This window comes from Phanerochaete carnosa (genome assembly GCF_000300595.1).
Source record: "Phanerochaete carnosa HHB-10118-sp unplaced genomic scaffold PHACAscaffold_9, whole genome shotgun sequence".
In the NCBI taxonomy this organism is placed as follows: Eukaryota; Fungi; Basidiomycota; class Agaricomycetes; order Polyporales; family Phanerochaetaceae; genus Phanerochaete; species Phanerochaete carnosa.
Window position 1 is genome coordinate 1,594,965 of NW_006767636.1, and position 23,499 is coordinate 1,618,463.

Here is a 23,499-nt window from a genome sequence, read left to right on the forward strand (position 1 = left end):
GTCAAGCTTCAGATGCTAAGCGCCTTATCGTGTCACGGTGGTTTGTCAGACTCGCCATCAACGGCGGGGCTAGCACAGACCCCGAGGATCCCTGTTCCTGATTCGCCCCACCCCGTCGCCACAACCGGCGCGACAAATCACGAAAATATTCCGCTTGGCCTGTCCTTGGTAGTCCTTTGTAGCAGTCGCAGCTGTTTATCGTAGCATGTTGAGTGCATTGTATGTCGTCAATGAATCGGGTTCAGTGAATTAGCTTCGCCCTGATCAACAAGCGTAATGACGGCGCTTGTTTCGGTGCCGAATCAACTCGCTGTTTCGAAAGGCTTACAGTAGCGAACTACTATTTCAAGGCCGGGCCCATTTGTCCTGAACCACCTTCTCCTCCGCCTACCATCTCCTACCGGCCATGGACAAGCCAAGCGGCAGCCAGACGAATACTCCCTCGTCCTCGACCGGTAATACCGCCGTCATTTGCGCGCCCGTTGCTCTCGTTAACCGCTTGGAACCGCACATCCACCAGGCTTCAACTTCTCAACCCCCTCCATTCAGAATCAAATACACGAGCTCGCGAAGACTTTGCCTCCCCCGAGAAAGCAGAACACTGCTTGTGATGCGTGCAGGTATATGTCGCCGGCCCCTGTGTCTCTGTGAAGGGGCTCATCACTCTGTTGCGACTGGTGTTACAGGTCCCGCAAGGTGAAGTGTTATCAGCTTCCCGGACAAGACAAGGTGCGCTCGATGCCGTTGCGGCATTGTCTGTAATGCTTGCTGACCGTTCTACAGTGCCAGGTATCGCTCTTACTTCAAAAGTGACCACAGTAGCTCACTAGTCGCGTCTAGCACTGTCAAGCCAAAAACTATCCCTGCACGTACGTCTCTGCATTCCCCCGTCGCATCTCCAGCGCTCAATACGTGTGCAGACATTATGTCCAGCAAGCCACATCCGAGAAAAAACGCAGTGCCGTCAAGCGTCCACGCACACTCAGCAATGACAGGTGGGTTATTGCGCGGCTATTGTATCCATATCATCCTAAGCCCGATCAGTCATACCTCGCCAGGACCAGGACCAATACGCTCGTAAGCGATTTCACCGCTGTGCCAAGCCTGACCGTTCATGTACCGTCTTCAGTGACGCGTCTGGATCAGCCCGTATACACCCCTATCCCCCAGTAACTGTCTTGCAACCGCAACGGAATGGAAGAATCACGCTTGAAACGTCGACTAAGGACCTCCTTGCTTATCTGTTCTCGTCACCGGATCCGAGGTTCGTCCAGTTCTTGCGACAGCGCGCTCAACTCTGATTGTATGCGTGTAGTGATCGCACGGCTAGCCCTAGTTCCAGGCCATCCAATATGAAGATGCCACGTGCCGGATCAGAATCGTACGAGTCCTACGCAGAATGGGGTGAGCTTGCTCATCAGCTGCAGAACGAGACGTTTCGTATAGAGTGCGTCTGGGCTTCTATCTCCGTTTTGTACGCTCATTTCTCACTGCATATACTCACGATCGTCGCAGCTTTACGTTCGACCTGGTCGAAGTTTTCTTCCAAATTGTCCACACTCGTCTCCCTCTGCTCAACCCAGCTCAGTTCCGAGCACGTCTGCAGTACGGCTTGCAAACTCGCAACCCGCTCGGTTCTGCGTCCCCAGATGCCAATGGCTTCTCATCGGGGCAAAGCTCCAACAACAAGCCTCTACACAATGCGTGAGTCGCGCACTACACGCCCGCCGCTATCTGCGCTAATACCACGTTCTACCACAATCAGCTTGGTAGCGACCGTCATTTCCTGGGGCGCAAAATTCTCTGAGCACCCGCTGTTGGTGAAAGATAGGGAACGCAACCGAGGGCAGAGCTCGTTAGCCAAAACGCTTATCAACCGCACGCGCGACTTGGCAGAGGACCTCAAAGTCCACCGTGTGCCAAATGCTGACCACGTCGTCGTCGCGCTGCTAATTGAGCCGATGCAGAACCGTGAGTAACGTTCTTGGCATCTCGTAATGTCCGCTGTTGTATCTCACCACCCCGACCGGCAACAGAGAATCCGGAAGACTCAAACGGTTAGTTTGCGCAGCGAAACGCCACGACCGTATATCTGACATCTTCGGCTGATAGGCTTTCATGGGTTTTGGCTATTTTCGGCAATTCGTCTGCTGCTGGATCTCCAGGTGGGTCTCGGGAATGTTGTGGTGCTGCGGCTGTTCTTTTACCGAACGAAATCAGGGAAGCTAATTATCTCGTATTTGTGTAGATTAACCACAAATCGGTTATGTCAAACATTGAAGACTCCGAGGCAAGGGGCACCATGATTTTCGCATGGTGGATGGCGTGCTTGTCGGACGCGTACCGCAGCGTGTACTACAGGCGAAAACCCATGTTGTAAGTCGTACGATACTCCGTGTGAGTCTTACCAACGTGTGTCCGTATTAATGGGCAGGGATGATGACGACTATGACATCGACTTCTACACTGTCGGCCCTGTGCCGCCCGCGGGCTTGGTGGAATCGCATGCGCCGTCGCCGTCAGTCAGGGAGCAATTAGAGGTGAATACCATCCCTGCTCTACTCCTTGCTACTCTCACTGACATACGGCCGATTGCGCAGTTTCTGGTGCGTATTTGCCCATTCCCAGGCGCCACGCCCGCGCTTCCTCACATGGCCTCACTATCACAGGGCTATTACCGCTCCGCACATGCGCTCGCTCGTGTCGCCCGGCAGATGTCCCGTCAACTGTGGCGACCGGCCACAGAGTCTGACGGCATCCCGATGGACGTGCTCCTCAATCTCATTACGCTCCTCAATGAGTGGAAAGACGAGCATCTCCAGCGCGTAGGCGTGCCCAGCAACTTTGCCGCCGACTGGGATTTTGTTAGCGCCGTATCTGCTTGTACGTGCCTGCTTCATGTTGCGTGTTATCGCACATTTTCTAATGCCGGTGGCGTACAGGCGCCAGCGATGCGACGTACCATATCATGTGGATTGTTATCTTCAACGCCCTCGATGACTTTGGCATCAGAGAAGTGAATGATATCGTGCGGACGGGAAGCCCCGGTCACGAGCACCCCAGCTACTCCCAAATCGAGACCATCAAGAAGAAGGTCAGCGACGACGCGTTGCACGGAGCCCTCCGTATCGCGGGCCTGGTGAGTAACCCTTCCTGACGAGTGTTCGGCAAGTCTGACCGTTTCACGTCCGTCAAGGCGGGCGTGTTGAGCACCAATGGCTATCTGGTATGATATTCATCTCTGCGCATCAAAAAGTGGCTGAACCTTTTCACAGCGCCTCGACTGCGCCGTCATGCACGTTAGCATCATCCAGGCCGGCACTCTTCTCGCGCGCCTTGGACGTCCAGAGGTCGAGAACTGTATCAAGGGTCTCCAGCAGTACGCATATGCGTACGAGGAGTGCATGGAGCAGGCCAACGACATCAATCGACAGTACACGCAGGCGGTAGCAGGCGATTTCGATCTAAACCATATGGCCTCGGTGCTGCGACCAGGGTCCGCCCAAGACAGCTTGCCGCTGAACGACGAAGGCATAGCCGTGCACTTCAACTCCGACACTCTGACTGGCGGATATCGCGCATAACTTCTATCTCCCTTTGACCTCCTTACTATTGTCGCTTCGTCCCTATGGACTGCTATTTATCGATTTGTCTCGCCTTATTTGAACAGTATTTTTTCTGTATGCTGTCCCTGGGTGTTGCCTTCATCACTTTGACGTTATGATTGTAGGGCTAGCAGATCTGTGTGCGGCTACACTGCTCTCGCATTCTACGCTACAGCCACGCGAAAGCGTGCAATAACATGGACAGACGCGAGCTATTATAGCTTGACGCTCTTGATGACCTTTGTAATACCAGACTTCTCGCCATCGTACCGGCCGGTCGCAGCGAGGCCTCCCTTGTAGACCGCCTTCTGCGAGGCGATCTTCTTCTTCGCCTGCTCGTAACGCTGCCGCTTCTTGACACGTGGGTTGCGCACGCTCTTCGAGCGGTGTGGTGTGAGGCCTTTGTTCTTGAGGATCGCTCGTGACACTCCGCGGGGCCCCTCGGCGGTCTCGTTTGTAATCATACCCTCTCTGAGAAGTGGCGGTCAGCAACAGCTCAGTATATGCGTTTGAGATGAAAACGTACTTTGCCATCGCAACAGCAGCCTCGTATTCGTCCTTCTTCTTCTCTTTCTTCTCCTTCGACTTGCGCTGGACAAGGTCGTAATACCCCTCCGCTTCGTCGCCACTCCCGCTTCCATCCTCGTCTCTCCTCCGCTTCTTGCCCGGCGCCGGCCTCAACTCGGGCTCCTCGTCATCGAGGTCTGCACCGCCTATACCGCGTGTCTTCTCAACCTCTTTCTTATTCCGGAGCTCCTTCTCCCTTTTGCGCTCCTTCCACGGGATGTCATCATCGCCGCTAGCAGCTGCACGCGCACGCTCGCGCCGTGCCGACGCGCTTTCGATCTTCGCCGTGTGGAAGCGAAGCGACTTCTTACGTGCCGCCTTGTCGAGCGCGTCCACGGCTTGAAGCGCGATAGGCTCGCCGTACGCATCTGTGTCGACCGTGCGTGATGCGCGCGAGGACACTTTGGGCTTTGCGGGGAACTCGGGCTCCTCGAGATCGAACACGGGCAGCGTGGCCTTGGCACCACTATCAGATGCCGTTTTACGCCGCTTCTTTGGTGGCTGCTCTGGTGCAGCCTCTTTCGTCGTCTTCTTGGGCTTTTCAATCCGAGTTTCATCGCTCTTGCGCGGACGACTCGTGGACGCGACTGCCTCCATGTCCGCGAGCAGCATCCGCAATTCTTCGGCACTGATGCTGCGGATTCTGCCCGCCAAACCGAGGTCGTCCTCGTCCTCCAGGTCAAGGTCATCGTCATCCTCGTCGTCATTGTCATCATTGACGCCGAGCTCCTCCAGCGTCGCTATCGACTGCTTAAAGGTGAGGAGGCGCTTCATAATGGGATGTGCTCGGAGCAGTTCTGGATGTTGGGCATACTTCGCGGAGGCACGGAGGTAAAGGTAGAATGCAAGTGTAGTGGCGTATTGCAGAAGGGCCTCTACGCGATATTAGGATGGCTTAACATTCGTGGAAAGAACAGATACTCACGATAATACAGATGCAGCATACCCGTGCTGATCTTGTCCAGAAGGTCTTCGCTCTCCAGTCTGTGATATTTAACAGTAAGTCTCTGCCAAGAATAACGGTAACAGAGTATATGCACATCGCCACCTTCGCCTGTGTCTTAATAAGAGCACGAGCAGCGTCATCCCAGTCGCCAGCGAGAGCTAAAGCTTCAGGGCTTGTTTTCTCCAGATGCCGCAAACGCGCTCCCTTATCCTCCGGGATCTTCTGAACGACGGGCGCTGCGAGCTCTGTGAACTCCCTGATAAAATGATTAGGATACATTGAGTGTGCAATGAGATACACGTACTCTTCTGCCCCTGGTTCTCCCTCCATAAAGTCCTCCAAGCCAAAGTCATTGTCAGCCATGACATCTCGGGCCTTTGCCTGCAGCCGCCGTGCTTCCTGCTCCTCCATCTCGTTCGCCTCTTCATCCTCAGAGTCCAGTTCCGCCGCATTTGATGAGTAGTAAGCAGCTTTGGATTTGCCCCAGGCTTCCTCCTCCTCGTCTAATTCAGATTCCTCGTCGGAGGATGCGGCAACTTTCGAGGTCTGTTTACCCTTCTTCTGTCTCACAACAGATGGGCCAGGCTCGGGGTGTATATCATCAGGGTCCTCTTCTTCCCCCTCATCTTCATCTTCGTCTTCGCCCTCCGAGTCGCTCGGAATCCCCTTCAGAGCGAAGACTTCTTCCTCATCGCCCTCGTCATCCGACCTCAAATCCTCCCCGTCAAGGAGAATTTGGTCCCTTGCAGCATGGACTTAATAACAGACAAGTTAAGTTGGCATGTCAATGAAAGAAGCACTTTGCATACATTCGTCCTCTCCGTTCATTGGGATGTCTTCGGCCCTGTTCCAGCGCTTTATTCTAGCATCCTTAGGATTGACCCCGCGAGGCTGCGAGCGAGACTTGCTATTTTTTCCGCCGTGTCGCCTCGCCATGGTAATCTTAAATGGGAAGACCTTCAAGCTCTCGAGCCACGGTGGAAGGGAGTGAGAGCTAGAAGACGTACCGAACGGAAAGTGCTGTCGCGTCCGAAAATTCAGCGCCCAAATGAGGAATGGCGCATCAAACATGATCGGCGGGATTTCGTGCGCGCTTGTGGCAACTTGACTCTAGCGATTCGACCAGCTCCAGGTTATTCCCATTCAGAAGCATTGCTATGAAATATGGACGACAATCTGGAACAGCCAGATGCCGCTATTATTCCCACTGCAGAGAAGAGAGCGGGAGAGGACGACGGGCAGTCTTCCGGGGACGAGGACGAAGGTCCTGACTGGACGAAACTTCCGTGCGTCACAAGCATCACCTTCGAACCATTTATTCAGATATTGAGCTCTGTGGTTCAGAACTGTGGCTCGTCCAGTGATCCCAAAACGAGGCGAGAAAGACTTCGAGCCGAAGACAAGTGGAGGATCCGGTCTGCAAAGACATACACTGGACCGGGCGCGTTTTGCTATGCTGGACGCCCTAAAAGCTACTCGAATGACATCCAGGTGCGTTAGGTGCTCTTCTGTTATAATTTGCATCTGACATGGTCAAGCATGCAGTAAATCAATTAGCTATGCCGTCTGGCATCCAGAGATTGCTCGGGCGCATATAACTGTTGCTCGAGGCATTCACTTCACGAACATGGGCCATTCGGTAGCAAGATCCACAGATGATTATGGAGGCGACATGAAGCTCACCAAACGACTGGAATTACTTCCCGAAGAGGCCTTATATTTGGTCGAAAGGGGCAGCATGTTCTGCTGGAACGATAACGTGCTCACGTCTGATCTCGAAGATATGGAAGGCGTACCAATGACAGTACAGCAAGCATTTGTAGAGATGATTGGAAAGGAAGACTTGACTTTAGAGAAGTATCAGGTAATGGCGTCGCCTGCGAGGAGCCTCTAATGCGATATCTGATCCATATTCTTAGGTTTACGCCTACCTAAAGCGTTTAGGGTACGTTGTCACGCGAACAAGACCTCCTTCCGACGCGTATCCTGCGGCGGCGCCATTCGATCACCCAAAAGCGAAAACAGACACGTTCTTAACTCGATGTTTTACCGCTTTGATATCGCCCGTGACTCGATTTCTGAGCTCGTTCAAAGCCAAGTTCGATTGGTGGAGGCCGATCTGGTTCAGTCGCTGGCTCCATCATAACCTCAGTTATCGTGAGTAGTAACAGCTCTGTTTCATCACAATCGCTCACTAGAGACTGGTCCCAGCATCTATCTACAAGTCGCTACGTTTTTTGACCTCGGGCCATCACGCTCCGCTGCATGTCAAACGACCTACCAACCCTTCGCCTTACCAGATTTTCTACAATCTTTACAAACCCTCTACACCGTTCAAGAAAACTGCCCCGCCGTCACCAGACTTCTCAGTCGTCGTTGTCAAGTGAGTGATCCGTTGCAGCCGTAGAGATGCTGGCTGAGGGAGCTTGTATCGTAGTGCGAGGACGACTTCGATGCCATCACTCACAGAGCTCAACGACTTGTTTGACATTCTGCCTGAGCTTCCTCCACCAGCCCCTCGAAAACGAACAGTCATTCCAGAGAAACCAGCACCCCTTGCTGTCGGCCGCCAAGGCGATAGCACTGCTGTTTCTCAGTCGCTGATAGAGCGGCTGTTCTCTTGGGCATTCTCTCCGACGGTGCGTGCACCGACAAACAGGAAGGTCAACCCTTTCGCGGTTTTGAAGGCGGGAAAGAAAATGGCTGTCATTGCTGTCGTCGACGCTGGAACCATTAGCTTCTTCCGCTTCGGGCAGGGCGCCTTCGAGGATTTTCCTATGGCCTAATAGTGTACGAAGGACATAACACTGCGGTTCTATGGCTATTTTCGACCTTGGCCTTTCTCAGTACACTCGGTCTCCGTGGAACAGCGACGCTAACACGCCCTCACCTGGTTTTAAAGATTGTTGACTCTCCCGGGGGAGGGGATGGGAGGGGTGTCATACGGCGAGCATGCGGGTTCGACAAATGATTCGAAACTAATGCCGTACCAAATTCCACTTCTCCAACTAAGACTCAGGAACATGCTACGGCCCCGAAAGGGCAACTCCGGGCGGTGCGGAGGAAAGCATATCAGCACTGCCGGACGCCACGAAGGCGAAGCTCAGCGTCCTTCCCAGTATATACATCGGTACATGCTACAATTTCAGTCCCTGCGCTCGACCACGACCTTCAGCTTGCCTAGCTGCATAACGGTCTGGTCCTCGATCTGGCTGTCCCACTCGTCCAGGTTGAAGTCGTCTGCGAAGCGCACTGTGAGCTTCTGCATCAGGTGTGTCACTGCAACGCGCATCTCTTGGAGTGCGATGTTCTTGCCTACGCAGTTCGCGGGGCCGAACGAGAAGGGGATGAACGCGTTCGCGTTGTGCGTGATCTTCTCCGGTGACTCCTGGAGACCCTCGATAATGAGCCAGCGGTCCGGCCAGAACGTGTCCGGGTGCGAGAAGTTGCGCGGGTCTCTGAAGACAGACCAGAAGTGGATGCGTGCTTGGCTGCCCTCGGGGATGTAGCTGCAGAGGCACTTCGTGAGTTGCTACACCCTATCAGTATTGGATCCACGTACTATTGGCCGACAGCTTTGCCGCCTTTGCCCTTCTCCGGGGAACGTTGGCTACCGCTCGGGATAACCGGGTAGAGACGCATCGCCTCGTTGCTAGCCAGAATGTCAGGCTATTGCGAACGAGAGGTTTTGTATGATACTTACATGACAGCCTCGAGGAATGGCATGTCGTTGATGTGACGGGGGTCGAGCGAGTTCTCTCCGGGTGGATAAAACTTATCGACCTCCTCCTGCAGACGCTTGTATGATACAGGGTTGCGCAGAAGACAGTAGAACAGGTTGCTGAGGACGCTGGACGTAGTATCCGAACCTGCGACGAGCGCGAGGACACCGTCGGAGGTAACAACAGCGGGTGAAGGCGACACTTTCTCTGAGCCATCTTCGTTGCTCTGGTAGTGGTGCGTCAATAATAATTCCACCGTGAGAAGAACACCACTGACGAGGTAGTAGAAAAGGTCCTTGGATGTCGAGCCTTGCTGATACCGCTGTTGAGCGCGAGAGTCGCCCATGTAGCTCAACTCTAACGCCTTGCGAACTACGCTCGAAACTTTCTTCGCATAGTAAGCTATCCAGGGCACATGCTCCGGAATGGAGCCAGCACTAAAGTGCGTGCAGTTAGCTGCGTTCACACCAGAATAGAGTGAAGAGCGTACCGTAGCCCATCCCTCACGCAATGCCACAGCCCCTTTACATCTCCCCCGTCGCGCATCATCTCCGTCCATCCACCAAAGCTGTCCAAACGCCTCAGTACACATTCTAGATTCTGAGCTCAAAGGAACACAAACACTCACATCATGTCGCCCATAAAGTCATACGTGAAGAAGCTAAACCATTCCGCAAGATCGATGGACTGGCCCTCACGCTCTCCCAGACGCTCTACGAGCTGGTGCACACGGCTCTGAACCGCGGGCATAAACTCCTTGATTCCGTTCGTGTTGAAAGCGCGGTTCCAGGGCCTTCGGCGTCGAGCGTGCTCGGCAGGGTCTCGGATGCCGACCAGGGTTGGAATAGGCCGTAACAGTCCACGTGCGTTCCAGCCTGCGTGGTGACGGTGAGCAGAATATCGCGTCGAGTGCAGTATTGGAGCTACTCACCCGGTCCCTTGGGAAGGCCTTGCGCGCCCATGAGCGGCTGGATGCACGAGACGTCGCGGATTGACACTTCGTTGGGACCGATACGGACGACGTCGCCATATTGTTCGTGCAGGCTCTTGATATGCAGGTGCTGCTTGCCCGTGTGGACAATCAGGGCGTGGTGCAGCTTCGTGATTTTTGCGAGGATGGGTCCAGGGTATTTGGCGAGAGGATGCCATGGAGAGAGCCGGTAAACAATGATGGATGTCGCAAGGGTTGTTAAGTAGATGGAAAAGGTGTGAAGGATGCTCGACACGACTCCATAGTGGGGGATCAACAGTGTAGAGAGGAGCAGAGGAGAAATAATCAGCAGCACCGAGACAAGTCTGAATTGCATAGGCTCCCATATCTTAAAGATTATGTGCGCGCCCTGTAGAGAATGAGCTTCCCAATGGTAGACATTTACGGATAACACTCACTAATCCGCAGAAGACGGTGATTAGCATCGCATCCTGAGGTGCAAGTAAGACGGGTAGCGACTGGAGCTGTCCCGGGATGTATGGAGGCATGATACAGAGGCGGAAGAATGAATAAATGGACGGATTGAAGATGGAAAGCTTAAAATGCAGCTGTCAGTCAGATGGGAGTGAGATGAAGGTGCTAGGACGACGTGAGATCATAATATAATCTCGAGACAACCGGGAGCGCTTGGCACCAACAGCTCCCCGTTCGCCGTCGCACTCGAAAAAGCTTGCAGAGCAAATCATGATTGCGAAAGGACCGAGGGACCGGGTATCATGGGTGTAAGGGCTGCTCGCATGGGAGTGGCCGCTCGGGTAAGAGGGTATGACCAGGAAATTTCGGACGTTTATCATCGACCGGCTACTCGCCGTATTGCGGCCGATGAATGGTAACGAGAGACAGTGCACAAGCTATCGGACTCCTTTGCAACGGTGTTCAATCATCGTCGCATACAGCGTGTTTGAGGCAGCAAAATCTTGCTCTATGGCCATGATTGCAAGTATCATCACGCGACTTGGTGGGGCGTCTGAACGATAGCTAGAGAGACAGGGCGAAGTCCGCAGGCAAGCCGTCTCAAGGGGTTGGTTGCGTCTGGAGCGTCGTCTGTATACAAGCACTGGTCATTAATGGTTATGCACACACCGTTCAAGATGACTAATGTCGCGTACGTGAGGAAACGGGCAGTCCAGCCGGCTGAATCCCGGTACCCGAAGGCTTCGTGGCGCTGGGACAGTGTGGTGAGCCTGTAATAGGAAGCAATTCCCACACGCTCTTTTCATTCGATGTTTCAAAGTCTCAATCTTCCGAAATTAAAGGCCTATACAACAATTTACCAGGTCTCGTATAGAGTGTGTTGTCAAGGCATTGCCGACGTTTTTGTTTCGGGACGTTAGGCCGGTGCGTGCCCAGTACAGGCAAAAGCAAACGAATGCCACGTAAAAGGTAGCTCACTCTCGTTGAATCCGCGTTCTGGTGGGACTGATGTAGTCTTGTGCATCGTAGGCGGCCGTGAGGTCACCATGATGGGCATCTGAGCATCCAGGCTGTTGGAAAGATCACTGAAAAAGTAATTCCTTGATTCCCGCGCGACGCCGAGCAGGTCGGCGAGGCGCACACGTAACTGAGCCGCATTCTTTCACTCACGCGATTTTTCACACAGAGTTCGGCTTAGTTTGCCCTGCTCTTGTGTCTATCCTGTCATTCGCCTTCGAGCAGTGGCGTGCTCGTCCTCAGGATTGGGCCAAAGGACCATCATCGGAGGAGACAAAGACCGTCTGCTCTAGATGACCTGAACAAAAATAGATACGTCCCGAAGGAGCCTCCCTTAGTCATGGTGGATGTCAGATAACCTGCGAACGTCGTAGATATCTTTTCGAGAGGCCAGAGTGGGATATACATTACGTTCAACAGCGCCGGCTGCGGAGTGATCAGCGGGGCTGAAGCTACCCCAGAGGACGCATGCCGCGGGGCGCGGCGAACGTCGGTAAACAGGCCGAATGGTGAGGAGAACGGACCCAGTGCCGGCAACCCCTGGCCGATGAACATCACCTCGATTATGGGCACGCCGTCCCTTGGCTACTACAGTGCATCCGAGCATGGTGAGTCACATTATTCGGCTTTAACCATGGAACTCATCTCAGGTTCATCTAGCCCTGGACGTCCTTAGCACGCCCTGGGAAGCGATATCGATCCCGAATGGGATATTAAGGTAGGATGGACGATTTTGCACGACTCTGTCTTTCATGATGATTGTCTCTTAGGTCATTTTCCAATGTGCGGTCGACACACCCGAATGGGTGCTAGCGAACATGATCGTCTCATATAGCAACGACATCGCGGGGCCGCTGACATGCACGACACACTGCGCATCGCTCGGGTTCACATACGCCGGACTCGAGTACGGCGATGAATGCTACTGTGGGACGTCGTATGTTAACGACGGCACAATCCCGCAATCGGCGCCGTAGTCAGACTGCAACATGCGGTGTCTGGCGGGGTACTATTGGACATGCGGAGGCTCGTGGCGAATGCAGATCTACAAGTTGGAGCCGTGACTGGTGCTTGAACAGAGTAAGTATATGTGTAGCATTGGAAATCAGTAAGTTTAAGTGTGTTATAGGTAGTATTAGATACAGAGAGACGAACGCTAGTCTCTTCTGTGCACCGTACCTGATACCTCGTAGTGGCTGATTTCATCGCCTGGCCCGCCTGGCAAGCTCCAGTTCGGCAGCTCGATGGTAATCACCGCCTAAGGCTCAGTTGCCGTCAGCCAGTCAGGACCGTGTCGAGACACCCGAGGCGGAACTGAAAGTTGTCCCGCTGTGTCCAGTGTTATTAAGGCAGTAGATCCATCTCTGACTTAGGCACATGTTGGTAGCCGGGATTATAAGGAGTACGTAAGTCCGCAGATACTCGTTCACGAAATCGGACGCACCTCACAGAGTCGAACGACCTTACAGAATCAGACGCACCTTACACGAATCGATGCAGAGGCATGCGGATAGGTCCTTATCACCTGCCAAGCCAGGCACGCAGTCGATGTCCAAGCATCCATGTGACTCCATTGTATCGTCCAGGAAACAAGAAAATGCTACGGTTCCGAAATCTCGGCGAAACATGGCGTTAACGTGCTCGAAGGACTCCACGCTGGCCTTTGTGTCCGACCCACATGCATGGGCATGCCCACCATGGCCGAGTCTCATGAGCGAAGGGTCCTAGATGCTATTAGATCAAAGAACGTTCGCAAGACCGGGGCTGGGTACCTCACGGGGATCTCGTAAACAGGTCCCTAGATGCGGCTTGTCGTGTCCATTCTTTTCTTCACTGCTATGCTTCTCGCCCGTGCCGCCGTTGAACGATTCATCTTTCACTAACGTGATTGAGGATTGCTGAGAGGCACATTTTATGGCACATCTAAAGGATTTTCTCGTTCTCAGTGGTATGCCTCGAGACGATGAGACTGTTGCTCGCGACGGACAGCACCAGACGCAGCGGTCCCAGTCGTTGATCTTGATGCACTAATGGCTCTTCCCTAGGCGGGACTAAAGTGTCCCACGATTATATTTCGTCCCGCTCTTCGCGCTGTTGGCATGGATTCAAGTTGATTTTGGAGATAGAAGCCTTTGAAGAGCCTTTCTATCTGTTGCTGTCTTCTATCCTCTTCTATCTTGTCTGCCATGCTATCGAGGGGCGTAGTTCGTTCGCGACATGCACGAAACCTGGCTCTGGTATGATTCTTGCTAAACCATCGGGCGCTTAGTGCAGAGATTTCGCACGGTTCTCATCTTCCAACGAACAGCCAACGAGGCTGCTCTCATATGCCTCTGTCCTCAAGGTCTCAAACCGGCGCTCGTAGTAGAGATCGCCTGGGAGGGCTGGAACCATGACTAAGACGTCGCCGTCGACTGCCAGTCTGCGGGATGCGCTTCTGAGCGCACTCGCCACATTGCCTGGGACCCGCGAGTTCCACGTCCATGTCCTGGTCTCTTCACCACACAAGCACACCGGACTCTTCCCATACGCTCACCCACGACCGCGGGTGTACCTACAAGACGTGTTCGTGCTGCTGTCAGAGCAGGCAAACCCCGATGCCCCGAGACAGCTCGTGTCCGCAGTGGAAGTATCCGTATACAACGTAACGTCGACGTCTTGCGGGATCATGTACGTCTCCAAGGTCGATTCCACCGGTCAGGGTATGTTCCCTTCGCCGACTTCTACGCTCGTTAAGGCTTTGCTGAGCTACTACGCCGATACCGACACCCGACCTATCCGTGTGGACACGCTCTGGATTCAGCTTTTCGCGCGCGCACAAAACCAGTATCTTTTCCCGAACTCGAGTGAGCACCCGGGAAAGAAGCCCCTCTCGGATGTGAAGCTCTGTGCCTGGTGGAGGCGCGTGTTGGGAGAGGTTGCAGCGGAGTTGGACGCGAAGGAGCCAGATGCAACGCTACGGGCGTATTACGTCCTGCCAGGTTACAGTGAGCTTGAAGCCGTCAATTCTCTCCATATCGTGTCTCCTCTTAACTCTTCTGCATCACCAATCCAATGGACCTATGGGCATCCTTATTCCCAAAGCGACATCCCGCTACCGTATCCGCGAAGCCAAGGCCCGCACAATCTGGGGCACTACGTCCCATCCTTCGAAGACGACCCAAAATCACGTTTCATGGACGAGATCGCACACACGACAGAAGGGGGTGCTATACGCTCACCGGAGCGGAAGCGTGCACGCACGCTCAGCAGGACCGATTCCAAGGAACAGGACACGGTGGCCCAGGACGACAGCGCCAAGGAGCATAAGGAGCACAAAGAGCACAAGCCAGAGGGAGAGCTCGGGAAGTGTTCTGCGAACGAGTTCTGGGAGCGGATGTCCTTTAGGCAGGAGTGCGTTGCAGGCGCGGTAACAGGCTTCTTCACCGTGGGCATTTCATCGCCGTCCAGCACTTCCCACTCGCACTCCACGCCGTCGCCCTTGGCCCCACAGCCAGGTCAGGTCGCACCGAATCTTGTCCGCCGCGTCGTCGCGACGCTCCTCCACGGCGTCGAGTTCTCGAATGCCGAACGCGCCGCCAAGTCGACCGAAACCCTGGAGGCATCCATCAAAGGCCTTTGCGAGAACGTCGCCGCCTCATCCCCAGCCGAAACCTCGCGAAGCCCAAGCTCGCTCGCACCGCTACTTTTCCGGCGCGATTCTACACCGGAACCAGCGCCGGCGAACGTGACGCTCGAGGTGCCTCGAACGCCTCCACCCAAGTACGACGGAGCGCTGCCTGATATCTCCCCGAATCCGTTTCCGGAACCGACTGCGTCGCTTGACACGTACCGCTCGCACATCTACGGATCTGTCACGGTCAGCAACCCTCCGCTGGTTCCGAGGGCCGTGGACGCGGTTGGAGCGGATGGTGCGCCTGGTGCAGCCGCCGCGCAGCCTGTGACAATGTTGGCCGTCCGCAAGAAGAAGCGGAAGGCTGATGCTGCCTGACAACAACTTGTTGACATCCTGCCTATCTGTCTGCTGGTATGTTGTCATTACACCTGTCTGCTCATTTAACGTGTCACTCATGACTCTCACGGTCATCTCCAGACATTTGATTTTGGTCGTTTCGCCGTCGTTATTTATCACGAAGATAGTCTATCTGGCTTTCGAATCAGACGTCTAGACGCTGCATTGATTCTGCGGCTTGCCTTTTTGTATGTATTGCTGCTTCCTGCGGCCCGCTCGCATGTGGATACCTTCGGCGTACTGCCACAATGTTCGCTGGTGCGGTCTCACGTGGGCCCTCTAGCCTCGGGATAGCCACACAGCCTTCCCGATATGTTGTAGAGCATATGACATGACGACGGAGTGACGTGACTATTCACATCCATAGAGTTCGTTTCGAAGCTTATAGTGGAGCTGGGCGGCGGTCGTCTCGACGGTGCATTAGATGCCGGAGTTGGCCAGTCGGCGGAACCTGCGCCCGTTGACCGACAAGACGCGCCCTGGAGACAGGGACAGCGTATCGCGCGTCGGTACCGCATGCACGACATTGCCTCGCCTGGGGATCGGGGTTGCTTGCACCAGTAACGGTGACAACCGTCCGTAGTCGGAGCCCTGGGCCAAAATAGAGAGAAAGTTTATTGGGTGCTGCGGAAACCTAAGACCCTGCTGTAATGCCGAGCGATGGTTTGGTGATCAAGAGCTGAAGGCCATGGTTGCGTAAGGACCGCAGTGCGAGTGCACCGGCCGTAGCTACGCTCGGCGGGCGACCATTTTGGCAATAAAGTCGCCATTTTGGGCACCGAAGGCCCACCCACCGACTGTCAGGCTTGCCAGTCGAGCACTTTCAGCATCGCCCCAAGCCATCGATCTCCTCCTTTGCGGCATTCGGAACCGATTACGAGAGGATGTAGAGCATGTGAGCGCGGTGTCGATGGGACGCTGATTGCGGCAGGACTGCGACAAGCTGCGACTCTATGAGGACGGGGCTGTCGGTCATGCTCGTCCTCCGCAATGCTCGACCGCGAACCGCGCGCAGTAGCTGCCTTACTGGTATCAAAGGACGTCTTTGTACTCTGGACGGTCAGTCTGTAGGGGTGAGATAGCAATCTCGTTCTCGGCAAACGTGGGAACGCCTTGCATGCGCAGGCCCGAAGCGGGGGTCGAGCGTGGTGCACACGGAGCGCAAAGAGTATTCTGGACTGGCGATAGACAAAGGCTCTGCGAGAGCAGGAGGGGGCAAACCGTCGAAGAACCTATTCGAGTTGATAACGCCGGGCGTCCGTTGGGAATCTAGACGTTCTCTGGTGGAATGCTCATTGTGAATATCGCGCTGCGGCAGTTGTCTGATTGTCCGGTGGCATTTGGATGATGGAACATGGGGACGTTGGGTGTGGTAAGTGTCTGAGGATGGCAGAAGGGGGCCTTTGTTCTGATTGCAATATGCGCCGTCTCTGTGCTGTGATCCCATCCGACCATGTCAGAGCTTCCCTCGTCCACCTCTCCGTCGCAAAAATAAAACAAACAAAAAAAGCAAACAAAAACCCAGAGACAGCCGGGTATATTCTGGCTCTTTACTCTTGCTGATACGCGGTCGTCGAGCAAACGAGGGGTTTTGTATTACGCGAGGGACGTTGACCGTAACGAACCTTGTATAATTGACAGCGTCCGCTTCCGCCCTTCCTTTTCGCTGTTGATCTTTAACCTGTTACATCTGCTCTCCCTCCTTCCTTTCGCACTGCCACCATCTCTCCCCGTCCGGCCGACCACGGGTGGCAGCTGTCGGACGTCTTCTCTCTGCACGCTCTGGTACCCAGCCGACGCCTTTAACGACCGAAAGGATTTGCTTCCGCCCGCAGAAGAGAGACATCTTGTCCCTTGCGGTTCTTCGCTAGCACCCACAACGACATGACCACGCAGTCGGCCACGCAGTCTCTGCCTTCGTTCGCACAGACCTTTGGAACGCCCTCCTTGAATCGACTTCCAGAGATGAACAACTCACTTCCTCCTATCCACCATCGCGCAACTCCCGATCAGTCTTCCCAGGTCACGCAGCCGCACCCCTCGAGCCAGGAGCCGGCGAAATCCCCCAGCAACAAGAAGCGTTTGCATTCGGAGGCCATGGCAGCAGAAAAGGCAGGAGAGATGTCGAGGTCAGAGTACGTTCTCGCATACCACTCGTTCGTCCCCGACGGATGCTTATGGGCTCATCCATCCGTTTGTGCACTACAGTCGCCGATCTCCGCGGCCGGTCGTGAGAGTAAAACAAGAAACAGAGAATGAGTTTATCCCCTCTCCGCCTGTAGTAGGCCCGGCTTCGCAGCAGAGACAGCTTAGGGAAGAGGTCGACGCCCCGCCTTCTTCCTCCGTGTCGTCTCCCAACCCGTCCAAGAAGCGGCGAGTCACGATTAGTGGCATAAATACGGACGTTAGACAACCCTCTATCGACAGCGGTATCTCTCCGGTGGTTATGGGCTTCACGATTCGCGGTGACGATCCAAAAGAATTGGAGCAAGTCAAGTCTATGATAAGTTTGAAGCAGCAGCAACAGGCATTAATCGAGCAGAGGAGAGGCAGCACGGCTGGCATAGCGCCACCAACGGCAGCCCCTGAAGTAAATGTCGTCAACGCTCTCACACCTGACGAACGTTCGTCATCATCTGCCAAGACAGGTCCTTCGAGAGTTGGTAGACGTAGTCCTAACACTGCTGCTCCCGCGATCTCAGGCGGGCCACGACGATCGATTGTCGCTGGCTCTTCAGGTGCTCCTGTGCAAACAATGTCTTCGTCGTCCCGCCAACCGACTCCCCCACCTCCAAGTTCTGCCGCGACTGGAACTGCTCACAGATCTCAAGTGCAGAATCACCCGCCTCCGCGGCCGGCAACGGACTCCCCACCTACACAGACACATCTGCACCCTTCCCAGGCCTCAACCTCGAGCAATCCGGCCGGTGCAAGCCATGCTCTCCCAGCCCCGCCAATCAGCTTTGCCCGTCGGCGCGCCAGCCGCCAGCTCATGGCAGGCACAAAGGGAAAACCGGCCGATATCGTCATTAACCCGCGCGCGACGACGGAGAGCCATTTCCAGCCCGCGATTCAGAGCGCACCCCCGGTCTCGCGCTCGGGCTCCGATGCGGGCATGGCCAGGCTTTCGTCGATGGCCCTTCCGAGCTTGCCCCCTGTCCTGCAGCCAGGGCAGGCTGCCAAACGATACTCGAATGGGCAGGTGCCGCCGACGCCAACCAGGCTCGGGGTCCCGCGACACTCTGTCGCTGGTGCTGGTGGGACGGGCATCAGCGGCCGATCACCTCCTACCGCGTCGATCCCCATCTCATCGAATCTCGTACCGCCGACGCCGGCGTCGCTGCACCACCCCGGCTACACTGGAGAGAAGTCCGCGTTCCTGGCGCCGTTTGAGATGTTCTACGACGCGCTGTCGGACTCGAAGCACCTCAAGGCGTGGCTGAGCGAGCAGCTGCAGAAGTCGAGTGCGCTGATTGCTAACCTGCAGCGTCAGCAGGCGCACATCGAAGACACGGTGAACAGCATCGTCGAGAAGAAGATGTCTACCATGCGCGAAGAAGTCTACGGTTTGCGCGTGCGCGTCGACGAGCTCGAGACGGTGCTACGCATGTCGAAGGTGCAGGGATACAGCCCGAATATGGCAACAAAGCACAAGGGCAAGCCAAACGGGTACCAGGTCGCAAGCCCCACAGTAGCGCCGATAGCACCCGAAAGCTACACCTTCCCGCCCGTCGAGTCCAGCATTCGCAGGCCAGAGCCCGTCCGCAGAGTGTCCTCTCCTGGCAGCGAAGGACAGAGCTTCCCTAACTCGCAGGCTGCGTCTCCCGTCCCGTTCGACGCTAACCGCAGACTGTCCGTCTCCGCGACGCGGCTCGACCCACATCCGCTTCCGCCCGTCACACGCGCGTCGGTCTCGTACCTGCCCTCGCGCGAGCTCCCGCCGCACAACTTCCCGCCGCCGCCGCTGCAGCAGCAGCATCAGCATCAGCAGCACGCAGCGGGCCCGAAGGGCAGTTGGTCGCCGCTGAGTACCAAGACGACGCTGCCGACGTCCTCGACGCGCAGCTCGCTCAGCCACACGACGCTCGGCGCCCCCGGCTCGCTAGCGCTGCCCGAGCGACCGAGCCTTACGCGACGGTCGTCGGGCGAGCGCCAGGGACGCATGCATCCGCCTGAGAAGCGTCGGGCGAGCCGATCGCCCGGGGCAGATGAGGAGGGACGCGCCGAGCGTGGGCCGCCGTCGCACTTGTTGGGGCAGCGGAGGGGAAGCGTCCCGAGCGTGCTCCTGTCAGGAGAGCGCGGCCGTCCCAGGTCGCCCATGGACGAGTCCTGAGCGTCCATGGCTTTCCCGCCCCCCGCTCTTCCGTGTGAACCAAAGCTGCGAATATCACGATGGTCACGAATTATCCACGCTCGAGGCTTTCTCTTCTCTTTCACAACTGGTTGTATCATAGTGGTCCATGTCGCGTCACCCCCTCAAGCACCTGGACTCCTTTCTTGATTCTCTGTACATGGCTTTTCGTCTCTTCGCCTCATGCTTACACCTTTTCATATCAATTTTTCTTCCAGTACATGGTACCTCGCGTGCCCCACTTCGAGAACCTTCGTGCGCTTGTCTACTTCTGTCGTGACTCATGGAACGGCAATGCAGTTTAGCTGGTATCGTTGGATGGCCGTCGACAATCTCAATCTCCTTCACTTTCGTGTACCCACAGCACTGTATGACTATGCACTACCACCGTTTCCGATCATCTTCAAACCATAATCAATCCTGCTGTGCCTTGCCCTGAATTTGTACGCCGGTGCGCGCAGAAATCTCGTAAACATTAACCGGGCACGCGAGGCACCGATGTGTTGGGCGGCTCAACCTTGTTGCAGCGGTCGCAGGGCGCCCGGATAGGCTCGCCCGCTCTCGAACGCGCCTCGACGTCCCTTGTGTGCACGCAGTGCCGTATGCGACTCGAACACAAAAAAACAGCTTGAGAGGTACACACGGGTATCGGTAGTAAAAAAACCTTTCTTGGGACGCAGGAGTGCGCGGCAGGACAGCGCAGCACTGTCAAAAAGCTGCAGCCGGCAGCGAGTCGCAGTGGGCCTGCCCGTGAGTTGGCCAACGGCTGCGGACGCGTACGTAGACACCTGCCTATCCCGTCCAGGGGCTGCAAAGCCAGCAGCCGCCGCGCGCGCGCGTTGCCCTGCCGACGTGCGCGTGGGCCGCTGCGGGCCTGGGCCAGAATCTGCCCCCCCTCTCCCAAGTTCGGCGCACGCCGCAGAAACGGAAACCGGCGCAGATCGCGCGCACTTGGTCCGGCTTGGAGGTTGTCGTGGATCCATGTTGGTTGAGCGGGCGCATGTAAGTCACTGCGTCGTCGACGATCGCCTCGCCATTTGCGCGTGCACGGGTTCTGGCTCCAGATGGAGGACATCCGATGCGCTCAGCACACTGCTTGGGTTCAGCAGCGTCGGACGATGACATCGGGCGAGTGTATCTCCTCTGTCCTGGGCCTGAGATGCTCGCACTGCACCTGCCAGAGCGGAATCGGTGAGCAACACCCGCATCGCAGCGCTACGAGAAAGTGCTACTCACACAACCCTAGCAACGGCGAGCCCGATAAATTAATATTGGGAGGCTGTCCGCAAATTTTTGACTAAGGAAGTGCGCCAAGCAGAACACCTCTGAATTGGATTTCTAAACCACCACAACATTGTTGAAAGTGAGTGAATATAGCCGTTTGCGGATACGTTGTTATGCGCCTCATTCTCTTTGATCCAGGGTGCTCCTCGTGTCGGAGACCCAAGAATGTCGGTCTGTTCGATTCCGGCTCCCTGAAAAAATCAAAGACTACGAGAGCTATACCTCACTTACGTTATGAGACGTGAGTTCAACCAACTACGGCGGGATATGGAGCGCCCTCGCTCGTTAACAAGGTTTGGAGTGCTAGCGAGACAGAGAACTCACCGAGTACTCGTTAACCCACCTGCAATGATATCTCCTGTCTGCTGACTATGCCACTCTACTGCCAGGTCTTCATGCTTGCGGCGCACGACCGATTCGCTGAGAGACAACACTCGACCTCAACGGCGAGCAAACCGTGTCATAACCGAGAGAATCGCCAACAGATAATAGTACAAACGGGTAGCTATGGTGTGATAGCGTCGCTCAAATCAAGCAGGTGTAGAAGAAAACATCGCTGCCCCGCAGCGCTGTTGCAGAGGCGTTCAAGTGTGTCCTAGTACAAGCTGAGCATGCTCATTAGTGACTGAGGCGACGATCTAGACGGATAACATGCAGCTCTACACAGACCTTTTGTTGGGGGTATCTGTATTCGCACGTTGAATCAACTCGACGATTTTCCAACTGAGCTTTCCGTCGAAAATGACGCCTTCAACCGCAGCGGCTTGTCCTCCTCTCGTTTACCCTTATGCGTTTCCTCCTGTGTCCTCACAACCTTCTTCTTTCTACCTGCGGTTGTCGCAACCCCTTTCTCCTCCGCCGCACGCCGGGAGTCTGTCCACATCTGCAAAGTATACTCGTGCATCTCCTGGGAGTAGCGCGTGAGCGCCTCCTCGAGCTCTGCGAAGCCGTCATCGTCCATCTCCTGCCAGAAGCGAAAAATAAGGACCGCAAGAAGACAGTGAACAGTCCCCAGACCTGCCTGGGGCATTGTTGGGGGTGAGGTAGGGGGCGGGAGGGTGGCCTCGCGCCTCGCGGTATGCCGGAGTCGTCTGGTATGGTGGTGGTGGCTTGCCTGATATGATGCCTCGCTGCTCGATACAAATTGGGACGCCAGCCGTCGGAAATGCGTGCTATGTCATATTTTCCCTGGTACGTCATTAACGGGCTCGCCACGCGCCGCTGGCCGCCGTCTGCGGCCTCTCTCAGCCTCACAAAAAATACGGGGCGCGCAGAGGGCGACAGGAGCGTGCGTGCCGCACACCAGCGGCCTCGTCTCAGCGGGAGCCTGGCCGTGTTGGTCGGCCAGTGGTCTCCCCTGCACGCGGCGGGCTGGCGAGGACCCATGACGCATTGGGCGGCGGCGGGTCGGCATCTCATTCCGGATCTGGCAGAGCTCCACCAGCCGCCTGACGTCCCTGCTTCTCCCACTCGTCTGCGGCACAGGCTCATCTAAACCAGCGCCCTCCGCAGTTTTTTTTGTCTCAATTCGAATACACCATGAAGCCGACAGCTTCCTGTTGTCATGTATGTCGTGTTTCAGCTGTAGGCTTTCGCAGCTCTGTCTGCAACAACTCGACGTGTTATCATGCAGTGCCTGTGTGGTCATCGTCCCATTCAGTTCGTACCAGGAACGTGGAGCAACAAACGTTGGTTCTAGACACTCTCCCAGCAACATCCGAAGAATGCAACTTTAGCAGATTCCAGCTTCGCACAGACAGGTGGACTGTTCAGCAATCTCTCCCATGAACTCTGCGAGAGTACATTCATCATTCTTGTTGAACGCGTTGGTCCGCTTGCTGAGCTTGTAGATCTGCATCCTCCAGGACCCTCCACAGTAAGCCTCCGGAGCAGAGCATATTGCAGTCCGACAAGTTCGCAACACGGGGCATGACGCCGTTGACGTAGCCGGTGCCGCAGTCGCACTCGTCGGCGTACTCGACTCCGGCGTACGCGTGGCTCTGGTTGTCCACACGCACGGTATGCTGATTGACCAATGATCGTTACCCGGCCTAGCTCATTCAGTCTGCCCACGGACACAGACATGCCGCTCGCGCTCGAGGCTCGAGCAGCCTGCACATGTGCTCGAGGGTCCCAACCTTGACGCTTCCACCCTTATGCCCTGCATACCATCACTTCATGTGGCGTGGGCCGATGTCGCAGACGTGCCGCACGCCAACGAAGCCCTCCTACTACATGGTTATGCATGTAGAGCTTGCTGTCGACTTGTTGCCTAGCACGGGTTCAATACGAACTGGCAGTGGCATGTCGCTGTGTGCTCGCGGTGTTACTGAGAGGCAAGTCATGAGATCGCTATGACAATGGTCGCAAATCTTTGAATCTTCGATTCTGTACCGAGAGTAACTATTTATAGAATATCGTGCATCACCCGGGGGGCGAGCCGCACTTCTTTTTAAATTTTCATCATTGAATTCACCTACATGTGTTTTCCGGACTCTGTGGTCCTACCACGACCGTGATGTCAGGGGAATGCCGGCGCCCGCCATTAGACATTTCGGTCGATAAGCAGAGCTGAACGGTGCGCACCCAG

At 55.5% G+C, this 23,499-nt stretch overlaps 8 protein-coding genes across 8 annotated transcripts; 6 read left to right on the forward strand and 2 right to left on the reverse strand.

Moving 5' to 3' along the window:
- Nucleotides 1-355: 355 nt before the first annotated feature.
- PHACADRAFT_212595 (uncharacterized protein) lies at nt 356-5,383 on the forward strand. Its single transcript, XM_007399711.1, has 21 exons — nt 356-455; nt 521-620; nt 687-729; nt 784-789; nt 841-869; nt 921-995; nt 1,045-1,077; nt 1,130-1,264; nt 1,316-1,447; nt 1,516-1,704; nt 1,766-1,971; nt 2,037-2,057; nt 2,113-2,165; nt 2,249-2,376; nt 2,435-2,606; nt 2,670-2,883; nt 2,943-3,139; nt 3,197-3,226; nt 3,276-4,076; nt 4,132-5,047; nt 5,098-5,383. Exons 1-19 carry the CDS (start codon nt 407-409, stop codon nt 3,582-3,584), a joined length of 2,121 nt encoding a protein of 706 aa, XP_007399773.1. The 5' UTR covers nt 356-406; the 3' UTR covers nt 3,585-4,076; nt 4,132-5,047; nt 5,098-5,383.
- A 20-nt stretch (nt 5,384-5,403) lies between these two features.
- On the forward strand, nt 5,404-5,886 carry PHACADRAFT_262427 (uncharacterized protein). Its single transcript, XM_007399712.1, has one exon. It carries the CDS (start codon nt 5,408-5,410, stop codon nt 5,579-5,581), a length of 174 nt encoding a protein of 57 aa, XP_007399774.1. The 5' UTR covers nt 5,404-5,407; the 3' UTR covers nt 5,582-5,886.
- Nucleotides 5,887-6,233: 347 nt separating this feature from the next.
- Nucleotides 6,234-7,520, forward strand: PHACADRAFT_212597 (uncharacterized protein). The gene is made up of 5 exons (XM_007399713.1): nt 6,234-6,404; nt 6,463-6,609; nt 6,664-6,982; nt 7,038-7,275; nt 7,330-7,520. Exons 1-5 carry the CDS (start codon nt 6,283-6,285, stop codon nt 7,503-7,505), a joined length of 1,002 nt encoding a protein of 333 aa, XP_007399775.1. The 5' UTR covers nt 6,234-6,282; the 3' UTR covers nt 7,506-7,520.
- Nucleotides 7,521-7,532: 12 nt separating this feature from the next.
- Nucleotides 7,533-10,416, reverse strand: PHACADRAFT_212598 (uncharacterized protein). Its single transcript, XM_007399714.1, has 8 exons — nt 10,230-10,416; nt 9,772-10,180; nt 9,469-9,715; nt 9,331-9,408; nt 9,118-9,277; nt 8,822-9,066; nt 8,681-8,770; nt 7,533-8,627 (listed from the first exon to the last, which is right to left on the reverse strand). Exons 1-8 carry the CDS (start codon nt 10,317-10,319, stop codon nt 8,264-8,266), a joined length of 1,683 nt encoding a protein of 560 aa, XP_007399776.1. The 5' UTR covers nt 10,320-10,416; the 3' UTR covers nt 7,533-8,263.
- Nucleotides 10,417-11,599: 1,183 nt separating this feature from the next.
- Nucleotides 11,600-12,814, forward strand: PHACADRAFT_262430 (uncharacterized protein). Its single transcript, XM_007399715.1, has 5 exons — nt 11,600-11,870; nt 11,923-11,980; nt 12,033-12,342; nt 12,392-12,664; nt 12,732-12,814. Exon 3 carries the CDS (start codon nt 12,081-12,083, stop codon nt 12,237-12,239), a length of 159 nt encoding a protein of 52 aa, XP_007399777.1. The 5' UTR covers nt 11,600-11,870; nt 11,923-11,980; nt 12,033-12,080; the 3' UTR covers nt 12,240-12,342; nt 12,392-12,664; nt 12,732-12,814.
- Nucleotides 12,815-13,609: 795 nt separating this feature from the next.
- Nucleotides 13,610-15,265, forward strand: PHACADRAFT_262433 (uncharacterized protein). The gene has a single exon (XM_007399716.1). It carries the CDS (start codon nt 13,931-13,933, stop codon nt 15,251-15,253), a length of 1,323 nt encoding a protein of 440 aa, XP_007399778.1. The 5' UTR covers nt 13,610-13,930; the 3' UTR covers nt 15,254-15,265.
- Nucleotides 15,266-17,171: 1,906 nt separating this feature from the next.
- PHACADRAFT_262436 (uncharacterized protein) lies at nt 17,172-20,004 on the forward strand. Its single transcript, XM_007399717.1, has 2 exons — nt 17,172-17,409; nt 17,483-20,004. The coding sequence occupies exon 2, from the start codon at nt 17,721-17,723 to the stop codon at nt 19,605-19,607; it is 1,887 nt and encodes a 628-aa protein (XP_007399779.1). The 5' UTR covers nt 17,172-17,409; nt 17,483-17,720; the 3' UTR covers nt 19,608-20,004.
- Nucleotides 20,005-21,612: 1,608 nt separating this feature from the next.
- Nucleotides 21,613-21,939, reverse strand: PHACADRAFT_31776 (uncharacterized protein; the record flags this gene model as incomplete). The annotated part of the gene is made up of 1 exon (XM_007399208.1): nt 21,613-21,939. The coding sequence occupies one exon, from the start codon at nt 21,937-21,939 to the stop codon at nt 21,613-21,615; it is 327 nt and encodes a 108-aa protein (XP_007399270.1).
- Between the last annotated feature and the right edge of the window lie 1,560 nt (nt 21,940-23,499).

Coding starts and splice junctions, on each gene's coding strand:
- PHACADRAFT_212595 (XM_007399711.1), top strand. CDS start 407: ATGGACAAGCCAAGCGGCAGCCAGACGAATACTCCCTCGTCCTCGACC. Junction 1,705..1,765: donor AACAAGCCTCTACACAATGC/GTGAGTCGCGCA, acceptor TACCACAATCAG/CTTGGTAGCGACCGTCATTT. Junction 2,058..2,112: donor GAATCCGGAAGACTCAAACG/GTTAGTTTGCGC, acceptor TTCGGCTGATAG/GCTTTCATGGGTTTTGGCTA.
- PHACADRAFT_262427 (XM_007399712.1), top strand. CDS start 5,408: ATGAGATACACGTACTCTTCTGCCCCTGGTTCTCCCTCCATAAAGTCC.
- PHACADRAFT_212597 (XM_007399713.1), top strand. CDS start 6,283: ATGGACGACAATCTGGAACAGCCAGATGCCGCTATTATTCCCACTGCA. Junction 6,405..6,462: donor CCTGACTGGACGAAACTTCC/GTGCGTCACAAG, acceptor TCTGTGGTTCAG/AACTGTGGCTCGTCCAGTGA. Junction 7,276..7,329: donor CCATCATAACCTCAGTTATC/GTGAGTAGTAAC, acceptor GACTGGTCCCAG/CATCTATCTACAAGTCGCTA.
- PHACADRAFT_212598 (XM_007399714.1), bottom strand. CDS start 10,319: ATGCCTCCATACATCCCGGGACAGCTCCAGTCGCTACCCGTCTTACTT. Junction 9,716..9,771: donor AGGCCTTCCCAAGGGACCGG/GTGAGTAGCTCC, acceptor GTCACCACGCAG/GCTGGAACGCACGTGGACTG. Junction 9,067..9,117: donor AGGACCTTTTCTACTACCTC/GTCAGTGGTGTT, acceptor CACCACTACCAG/AGCAACGAAGATGGCTCAGA.
- PHACADRAFT_262430 (XM_007399715.1), top strand. CDS start 12,081: ATGATCGTCTCATATAGCAACGACATCGCGGGGCCGCTGACATGCACG.
- PHACADRAFT_262433 (XM_007399716.1), top strand. CDS start 13,931: ATGTACGTCTCCAAGGTCGATTCCACCGGTCAGGGTATGTTCCCTTCG.
- PHACADRAFT_262436 (XM_007399717.1), top strand. CDS start 17,721: ATGGGCTTCACGATTCGCGGTGACGATCCAAAAGAATTGGAGCAAGTC.